General features: G+C 32.2%; 1 protein-coding gene across 2 annotated transcripts; it reads left to right on the forward strand.

The window, feature by feature from the left end:
- Positions 1–6,725: 6,725 nt before the first annotated feature.
- On the forward strand, positions 6,726–9,638 carry LOC131652752 (homeobox-leucine zipper protein HAT5). Of its 2 annotated transcripts, none has more exons than XM_058922708.1 (4): positions 6,726–7,249; positions 7,612–7,745; positions 8,173–8,412; positions 9,069–9,638. In XM_058922708.1, the coding sequence occupies exons 1-4, from the start codon at positions 7,153–7,155 to the stop codon at positions 9,453–9,455; spliced, it is 858 nt and encodes a 285-aa protein (XP_058778691.1). In that variant the 5' UTR covers positions 6,726–7,152; the 3' UTR covers positions 9,456–9,638. The 2 variants fall into 2 exon arrangements, with proteins under 2 accessions (XP_058778691.1, XP_058778692.1); XM_058922709.1 differs by having other exon boundaries at positions 6,727–7,249; positions 7,615–7,745.
- Positions 9,639–10,244: the final 606 nt, after the last annotated feature.

Here is a 10,244-nt window from a genome sequence, read left to right on the forward strand (position 1 = left end):
CATTTTAATCACATTTAAAAATGTGATGAATTAATTTGAATAGCTAGTTAGCTCAATTAAAATAATTATATTATGTTTATCTTTTGCTATTTTTGTTTTTAAATATAAAATATTTTTGTACTAATATACTTTTAATTACTTTTTATTTTACTCTACGATCTATAATAAAAACAATTCCTATAATAATTACTTTTTATTTTACTCTACGATCTATAATATATATTAATTATTTTTCTTAAAATTTAAATTTATAAAAACTATTCCTAAAATATGTAGTTAATATATAAATATCAATTCCTATAGTTTATTTCAAATAGTCTTATATGTAAATATATAGTTAGTACATAATAGGATGTATAACGCAATCTTATCCAAATGTACATGTACATTTTGAATATTATCTTATCATGTATAAAATAATAGTTAGAGCACTTTTTCTTTATTTCAAAAATTAAATAAATTAATAATTTTTTATTTTATTTTCAAGTTTTTTGCATTGCTATTTAATTTTAAATATAAAAAAAGTCAGAGGATGATGGGTTCAATGCATGAAGTAACTATTTAGAAATCTAAACAAAACACCAAATGATGGATTCAATGTTTGGTTTAATTAAGTGTCTGCCACTATTGTTCCCCAACAAATTTATGTGACTACATCATCTGAGTATAACAGTGTAGTAACTATAAATGTCAAAACAATAGTAGTATATAGTATAGTTTGGTCTCTCTATTCAAAAATGGACACCTATATATTTTTCACATCTTGAATTGAAGCCCCACCATGTGGATTTAATGCTATCCACTTCTTTTTAGCATTTGGTTTGGATCTTTCTTGTATAGTTTAATAAATATTGTGTTATGCGTTGGAGATGTTGGCTATGTTGAAAGCATATGGAGAATTTTAGAGATTTAACAACAAACACAACCATGTGGACACCTTAGATATTTTGATTCAACTTACTAAGCCAATATTCCATCTATTGTGAAATTTATTGATGTATAGAAGTTGTATATGAGTGTACTTTTGTCAATGTGGCCAAAAGTTAAGAAAATAAATGTCCTATATTGTATTGAAAACTCTAATAATAATAGTAAATTTGTTGATAAATTTAAATATATCAAGTTTTTGTTGAAATTTAATATTAATATTAAATTCTTCAAAAATAAAAGTGTATGAGACAAAGAATAATGACAATCAAAATAAATGGTTTCAAGTCATTAAAATAACCTATAATTATTGTGTAAGCAACCTTTCACAGTATATAATAAGAAGATAAAAAAGACAAGAACACAAAAATTTGTTTATTCAAATCGATCAAACCAATGTACTCAGGGAAAGAGAAAAAGTATCAAGTATCAAATTTGCTATACTTTTAAGAATTGTTACAAGAAATTACAAAAGAGTTTAATAAAAATAGTCAACTAAGTTCTCCGGGATAAACTTTATTTTATACCCAAATGTTTCCTAATACCCTAAACTCTTTATATATGAATCACACAAGCATATAGTGTTTGAAAATATTTCTCAATCCCCTTATATAGCTCAAAAGGTTTCCCAAATTCCAAAAATACAATCATAAGAACTTCTACCCTTGCATGTCTAAGTTTTTCTTGAGATTCTCAACTCTTCCTTCAACCTAGAGTTCAGAAGGTTGTAAAGACAAGGATGATAAAGATACATATTTATAATTGTTAAACCTCAATAGATCTATAACGTGCCCAAAACAAGGCCCACTAACAAACAGATCTGTGAACACAAATGACCATTCAATGCCCATGAATCTCCCGGACTAGACTCGTTACCCGAGGACCGCCTCTGGTTAGTCAGACTTTTTTCAGCCGCCGACATCGCGGCTCGTCCTTCAATCATCGTGTCTTCCTCTGGATTCCATGTGCCCTCACCACCGCCTTCACAATTCTAGAGCCATCGTGTACCACCGTTGTCTCTACGGCTTCAACACCCTATGACGAATGTTCTGCTACTTTTTTGAATTCTTATAACTTTGATTTCTGAAAATCTCGAAATACATTTTTCTTCTCTTCATCACTTAATGTTTTAAGGTATATTTCTATAATTATCTGCCTTGACTTTTAAACTATGGCGACACCATTTTATCCATCAACCGCCTTAATACTCTCTTATTTGAATCATCATTCAACAAACCTTATCAAGTTCAAGCACGGCTTGAAACTTGATCTTGCCACTTGCATCTATTTTCTTTCAACCATCTTTTTCAGATTATGTAATTTAACAAACCCGCAAGTATGGTTCTTAAGCGAGGTTTGACTCCCTTTGCTTTAGAATGCCTCTTTGAAGATTTATGTTTCTAAATTTTGTAACCTTTCAGCCACATTCAAAGCATAACTATCAAGGTCATCATAATTGTATCCTTGACATGATATAATCCCCCATTACCTTATCACAAATCAAGTGATAATTAGAGGCATTTTTAATTGTTCTTTCACCTATCCATAGCAGGAACTTTCCCCTCAAACTGGATCTTCTCTATCATAGTTATGTATATCTTCATTTCTAAGTATTTACTCTTACTCCCTTTGTGGGACTCACTAAAAGTAATAAATATGCAAGTGGTAAACATTGATCTTCCAAATCCTACTTCCCACAGTTCATAGCTATTCTCACCTCTAAGATAGTCATTGAAGGCATAATTTACAACTGTGGGAACATGTTGAACAATATGTTCTAACAACTTTAACTGAAGCGACATGTCAAGAAAGATGTCCTATGCTGGAGCATATGACGTCGTGTCTTCTAAATTATAGCTGGATGTGTTGAATTCTATTTTATTTACAAGAAACTAATTATTGAAGCCCTATCTTCATGAAGAAGATTTTGGAGTATTTTCTGGAATGCCCTGTTGCGGTTTGAAGCCCAAATCCAGTCTAGAAGATTGTTTTAAATAGTAAGCAACAAACCTAGTAATTGTTTGGAACTAACAATGTAGTTTGTGATAGGGTTTGTGCAGTCTTGTGTTTATTATGAGTCTCTCTAATATCATCTTAATAGAAGAGTTGGACGTTTTCATTGAGTTGTAAGTTCTATCATTCACTCATAAGCTTTTAAGCATTAAGTGTTTGTGTGTCTTGGAAGTGTGTATTCTAAAGTCTTGTAATTGATTATCACGGTTGTGATTGAGGGGAATTGAGAAGGGTCTCATACCTAGGTGAGTCTTAGGTAGAAGTATAGCACGGGTAGTGATTAGGTGAGAAGGCAGTAAACTAGAGGTTGCTTACGTGTGAACCGGAGGTTATTTGCATAATACTTCAAACTAATACTACCATAATGAACTTATCCCTGGCTTGGTAGCCCCCGGAGTAGGTATTGTTTATACCGCACTGGGTGAACAATTACTTGTGTTCTTTAAAGCTTCTGCACTACTTTATTATATACCTTGTCAATGTGTGTTATTTAGAGATTATTGTCTCGACATCTCTTAGGACATCTAAGATCTAAACACCAAAATTTCAACAACCTTACCATCAAGCTTGATTTGATCAAAGGAAAAGTTTTAACAACCTTCAAAATAGAGTAGTCTTTAAGTTTCCTTTTACAAAGCTCTATAGGTATCTGGAAGTCCATTCAGGTGAATGGAAATTTGTCGATCAAGTATGTATTTTTGACACCATCCTTACCCAAAAAAAATCATGTCAACTCAACGATTAAATATGTTTTTATCCCTTGTCTTTTGTAAAACTCATTAAAGTGCTTGAAAACAACATCCAAGAATCTACCATGCCTTGGCCTCAAATATCATAGCTTGTCCTTATCATGAAAGTGTTCAATAACTAATGATGAATCACTAATAACATTAAAGCCTTCTAAAATATATAACCCGCATATTATAGACATTTTATCCATGATCACTCCACCATGAGAAATTTTCAACAGCTCGTGTTCAACTCTAGTGTAATAGCCCGGGTCATCAAAAGTGTCAGTGGATAACAATTTTTTCCTGAGCTATGGAACATACCTTGCATTTTATATAAGGAACTCACGATCACCAAACATTTTAAATTGATTGTACCAACACCATGAACCTTTCACCCTTATTGTCACCAAGGAAAACTATTTTATCTTTCTCCAAGTTCAAAGTCTCAATGTATTATTTCCTTGGACACATGTGATAAGAGAACCTGATTCCATGATCCAACCCTATTGAGTCTCCAAACTTGACACTACTAATGCCTTTTCACTATCATAATTATTCTTATTTGAGGAAACAGAAATCTAAATAGAATCTTCATTATCCTCCCTCTTGGGACAATCATTTAGGAAATGGCTAGTTTTATGAAAAATAACAAATTTTAACTTTGAATTGCCAAACCTCTTGGATTTGAATATCCCTCTATGTTCACTTCCTTCTTTTGAGACACTTAAGCTTTCACTATTATCGTCAATCTTTAAATCTTTCATCTTTGAAAATTTCTTGGAACTCGGTCCTGAACTTCATCAAGAATAATAGTACATTCTTTACCATAAATAAGGACATATTTAAAGTGCTCAAAAGATATAAGTAATGGACTCTACAAGAGTAGATTTTTGTCATCGTCATCAACCTTCACCTTAACATTTTGTAGATCATCAATAATCTTGTAAAAATTTGTCAACTACTCCATTATAAATTTGTTATCTACATTTTAAATGAATAGAGTTTTAGTTTCAAACACAACCAATGAGCCAAAGATTTGATTATATGCAATTATGCTTTTCCCCCATTGAAGTTGCAGTCTTCTCCTTGCCAACTTCTCTTAGAACTTTATCTCTGAGGCACGAGATAATGGCTCTCCTAGCCTTATCCACCATCTTAGTCTTTTCTTCTTATGTTAGGCATACAAACCTCAATGTCTTTCCCTTCAATCCTTCAACACACTTTTCTTGATTTAAGATTGCTTGAATCTTCACTTTCCACAATCTAAAATTATTGTCTATGGAAAACGTCTCGATCTTCCATTTAAAACTCATGGTGCTCACTTGTAAACAAAACACTTTTTCCAGAAGGTGGGTGTCACTTGTTGTGACATTAATAATTAATTTTTTGATAGGTTCAAACATACCAAGCTCTTGTTGAAATTTAACCTTAACGTTAAATTTATCAAGGATGAAGATGCAGGAGATAAAGAACAATTACAAATAAAATAAATGGCCTCAGGTAACCAAAATAACCTATAACTAGTGTAAGCAACCCTTCACAGCAACAAGAAGAAGTTAAATAAGACAAGAGAACAAAGAAACTTGTCCACTCATTATAATTAAACCAATCTACTGTAGAGAAAAGAAAGGTTATTCAATTCACTATACTTCCAAAATTTGTTACACAAGAGTTATGAAAAATAGTCACCCAAGTTCCTAAGAACAAACCATATTTTTCCACTTGTTTCTCAATCTCTCTCTCTCTCTCTCTCTCTCTCTCTCTCTCTCTCTCTCTCTCTCTCTCTCTCTCTCTCTCTCTCTCTCTCTCTCTCTCTCTCTCTCTTCCTCTACAAAAGAATCACACAAATCCAAAATGTTTAGGAATGTTTCTCAATCCCCTTAGATACCTCCAAAGATCTATTGAATTTAAAAAATACAATCATTAAAATTTCTACCTTTGTCTCTCTAAGTTTCTCGAAGAATGATAAAGATACATATTTATAAATGTTAAAATTCAACAAATCCATAGCGGGTCTAAAACATAAATCATTAACGAACAAATTCACGAACCAAAACGACCAAATCCAATACTCGTGAATCGCCTAGCCCGGACTTTCTACTTGAGGGTCGTCGCTGCTCGGACACCTCTATGCACCACTTCCGTCTCTGCGGTGCTGGTGCCCTCTATTGAATTTTTTTGCTGCCTTTCAACTTTAAACAAATTTAATTTTTATAGTCTTGAAAATACATTGTCATTCTCTTCATCACTTAAAGTTTTAACCACTTACTATAAAAATATGAGTCATCTCTCTAATATAACTCAAAATCTTAAGACAATCGAAATATGAATCATCTATCTCATATATTCAACATTTCTTCTATCGTTATTTAATATGAAATTTGCCCACTTACGATTAAATTCAACATTCACGTTATAAGGAAAAACCAATAGCTAAATGGTTGTTTAAATTTATGATAAGTTAAATAGAACTATAGTATCGGGTGTGAGGGGTACATAATAGACTAATAAATAATTTTTAATTATACTCACAAATTAATAAGTTATATAAAAAAAAATCTTTAATGTAAGTGATTATTGCATTTTATATATTTTTTTTATAAACTATTTTATATATAAATAAATAAAAGATAAACAAACAACAACAAGATGTATTGTTATTTTATTATTGACAAAACCAAAATTCTTAAAAACTATATTAATAGATGTTGTGTATCAAGGTAAGTTTTGCAATAGCATTTTTTTTTTATTAAAGTTGTTGAAATTTTGCAATAGCATTAACAAACAAAATAAGTAGAACTCTTGTGTATAAAGGTAATTTTTGCAATAGCTTTAACAAAAAAAACAAAACAAAAATGGAGATAAATACTATATAGGGGATTTAGATTTTAGAGAGAGTATGTGAGTCCCAAAAAAACAGATCTAGAAATTGATAGATAAAGTCTCCGAGGTAAAAAAATTGGTGAATCTATTACTCAAACAAAAAGTCAGCTTTTTAAGGGTAATTAAGTAATTTCATTAACCCAGAAACTACTATAAAACCCACAGTTCTATGCTCTCAAAACTTTAGCCACAGAAAACACCCAGTTGCAGACCGACACACCCCACAAAATCCTGCCGGAAAACCCATCTCCGGTGACCTTCGTTCCTCCAACTCCGGCGAACCCTTAAAGTTCGAAACTGAAGAAAGAGCAGACCACCGGTAGCGGTGGTTTTGATCTTCCTGTGCATGATGGGATCTTGCATATGTCCGTTAGAAACTCCGGCGAGGTTGCTTTGGACAACTAGTTTCTTCCGTCATAAGTTAATGATCTTTTAATCCATACCCAACAAAGATAATTCAATAAAAAAACCATCTTTGAATTTGAATTAGAATTAGAAAGAAGCAAAAAATCGTCTCTAGTTCTGAAAATTTTACTAGTAAAAAGTGAGAATTTAGCATACCCTTTGACGTGAAGTTTGAATCTTTGAAGTTGAAAAAATGGAGTCTGGTCGTCTTTACTTTGATACCTCTACTTGTCGTGGTAACAACAACATGAACATGCTCTTCCTTGGGAATGCTGATCTTGGTTTTCGAGGTGATTTTCTGTTTTTTTTTTCCAATCTGTTTTTCTTAATCTGTTGAGTTTTTATGGTACCCTTTTGTTTGAATTGGATGAATTGTGTTTGTTGTGTGAGAATGATATCTGTTTGTATTGTGGGAAATTTAGGAAGAGGAAAAAGTTGCTTTTTTTGGTAAGAAAAAAGCATGGTTTGAATTGGGTTTTTGGTAAAGGAAGAAACTTGGTTGAGTATTGGAATAGGGTTGTGAGAAATAATGAATTAGAAATTGGGGTTTTGATTTGTGATATTGATGTTTTAATTGAAGTATTTGATGTAGAAAAGAATGTAAGTTTTGATGAGTTTTTTAATGTTTTTGAATTTTGTTTTGAAATGAAAGTAGGAAGGACAATGATGAGCATGGAAGAAGGCTCGAAGAGGAGACCTTTCTTCAGCTCGCCGGATGAGCTGTATGATGAGGAGTATTACGAGGAACAGTCGCCGGAGAAGAAACGCCGCCTCACTTCCGAGCAGGTTGGTTGGTTTGCCTGAATTAATTTATATTGGTATTGGTCTTTTCATTATGTTGAAGTTCTATCAATAACAGAAACCATATTAAATTTTCTGAATCTTTGTTATGATATGAATTTAGCTTTTAATGCAATATGTTGAAAAAGGAAGGGTTGACTTTCATTTGAAATTTGATTTTGTAGTTATCAAATGTTTGATTTTGAAACCATTGATTAGTGTTTATCTTGGTGGAGAGTTCAAATCATTTCTGATGATCAGAAATTTTCAGTAAGAGCGAGTTCGACTTATTGAATATAACAATATATTTTATGTATCTTTCTCGCTTCTACTGGAAAAAATTTGTCACAAAAGAAGAATTGAACTCGTAGGTGGTACCGATCAACAAGACTAATATTCGTTTTTATGGATAAATATGTGGTTTGATGAATAGGTCCATCTGTTGGAGAAGAGCTTTGAAGAAGAGAACAAACTTGAGCCAGAGAGGAAAACTCAATTGGCCAAGAAGCTAGGATTGCAACCTAGACAGGTGGCTGTATGGTTTCAAAACCGTAGGGCTAGATGGAAGACAAAACAACTTGAAAGAGATTATGATGTTCTCAAGTCTTCCTATGATTCCCTTCTTTCAACATATGATTCCATTGTGAAGGAGAATGAGAAACTCAAATCTGAGGTACTTATATACATGCTTATTGTTACAAGAATTGAATCGAGTTTAATTTTTATATATCATATATGTGACTTTAGAAGTAGTTATGATTAAAATCATATATAAGAAAATTTACGCTGACGCTATATTAAAGCGTATTACTATTAATAGTTAGATTTGGCTATGCTAAATATGCAAACTGAGAAATTGGTGAAGTCTACAATGATTAGAGTTTTGCATGAAAAAGGTAAAGAATAGAATATAAATTGTCTGTCAAAAGTTGTTGGTTTGAGTTTCTGTATGGGATAGAAATTAGAATTAGTGGCTTTACAATCAGAACTCCATCATAAGAAGCAAATTTCCACTTACCATAGAAGGTGATTGGGAGCTATCAAAAGAGGTCCTACACATAAGATTCTACACTATAATAATCACATACTATCAAAACTTAGCATCTGTTCTGAACCCCACCTGGTTTGAAATAAAGACCTTTTCAAAGAAACTATGCGAATATACTTCTTTAGATTACTCAAAATATGCTTGAGACTTCATTTTATGATAAAGACTAATGAATTTTTTAAAGGAATGTATGTGAGGTGGACCATAAAATAGTTAGCAAGTGGAAAATGAAGTTTGGATTATCTTACAAAGTAATAACATGTTGACTATTTATTTCTCAGGTGGTTTCCTTAAATGAGAAGTTTCAAGTTCAAGCTAAAGATATGCTTGAAGAGCCTTTGTCAGAAAAGAAAGTTGATCAGCTTCCGGTGGACATAGCTCAGATTTTCGGCATGAAGTTGGATGAACACGTGAGTTCTGGAAGCGTTGGAAGTGCGGTGGTGGACGAAAGTAGTCCTCGTGTTGTTATCGACAGTGTTGATTCGTACTTTCCAGCTGACAACTATGGTGGATGTGTTGCCCCTATTGAAAGAGTTCAATCAGAGGAAGATGATGGAAGTGATGATGGGAGGTGTTGTTTTGATGTGTTTGTTGCATCTGAAACTGAGCAACAAAACAATGAAGGAGAAGGGTTGAATTGGTGGGGTAATATGTTTTATGTTGCATGATGCAACATGGCTTTCTTATTAAGTTACATAAGAAAGAGAAAAAAAGTTGTATAATTAGTGATGCATCATGTAATTTGGACGCATGTGGAATGTCCCTAAGCCAAGCTTAGTAAATAAAAGTCCAGTATTGTACTTCCAAATTTACAATAAACTATTCAAGTTAAAACCTAAAGTTAAGTGTGTTGTTTTTTTTTTTAAAAGCAGTTAAGTGTGTTGTTGGTTGTGTACATTTAAGTTCTCCCTCTGATTTTACTTTTTATTTCCAGTAAATTACTTTTCTATAACAATTATATCATCGTCTTCACTCATTCACTTATCTACAAAACAGATAAACTAACTAAATATATTCAGGACCATTTTGCTATCATGGTAAAAAATAATAATTGGTTAAGAGTATATTTTGCTGTGATTTCATGTTGAATGAAAGGAGGAATAAGAGTTGAAAACTTTAAACATGTTTAGTTATGTATCAATAGAAATTGTGATGTATTACGCAACTATCATTATATCTTTGATTTGAAAATACTGCCCAAGCTTTCAACAGAAAATTAACACCATTAGAACATAACCACATGATAGTTTGTTTACTCATAAGAAATCTTAGCTAATAAATTTCATATCACGTCAGATTTTGCTGCTGCATACCAAATCTAACTCCCAAAGCAATTCTAATTAACTAGTACAGAAAGCTTATAGAAACCATCCAACTTACACCCCAGAAATCAAAATAGTTATGCCCAATCTACATTCAGCCCTTTGATAGATGCCCAAAAAAAGTAAGCATGCTGT

The sequence above is a fragment of the Vicia villosa genome, linkage group LG2 (genome assembly GCF_029867415.1).
Source record: "Vicia villosa cultivar HV-30 ecotype Madison, WI linkage group LG2, Vvil1.0, whole genome shotgun sequence".
Taxonomy (NCBI): domain Eukaryota; kingdom Viridiplantae; phylum Streptophyta; class Magnoliopsida; order Fabales; family Fabaceae; genus Vicia; species Vicia villosa.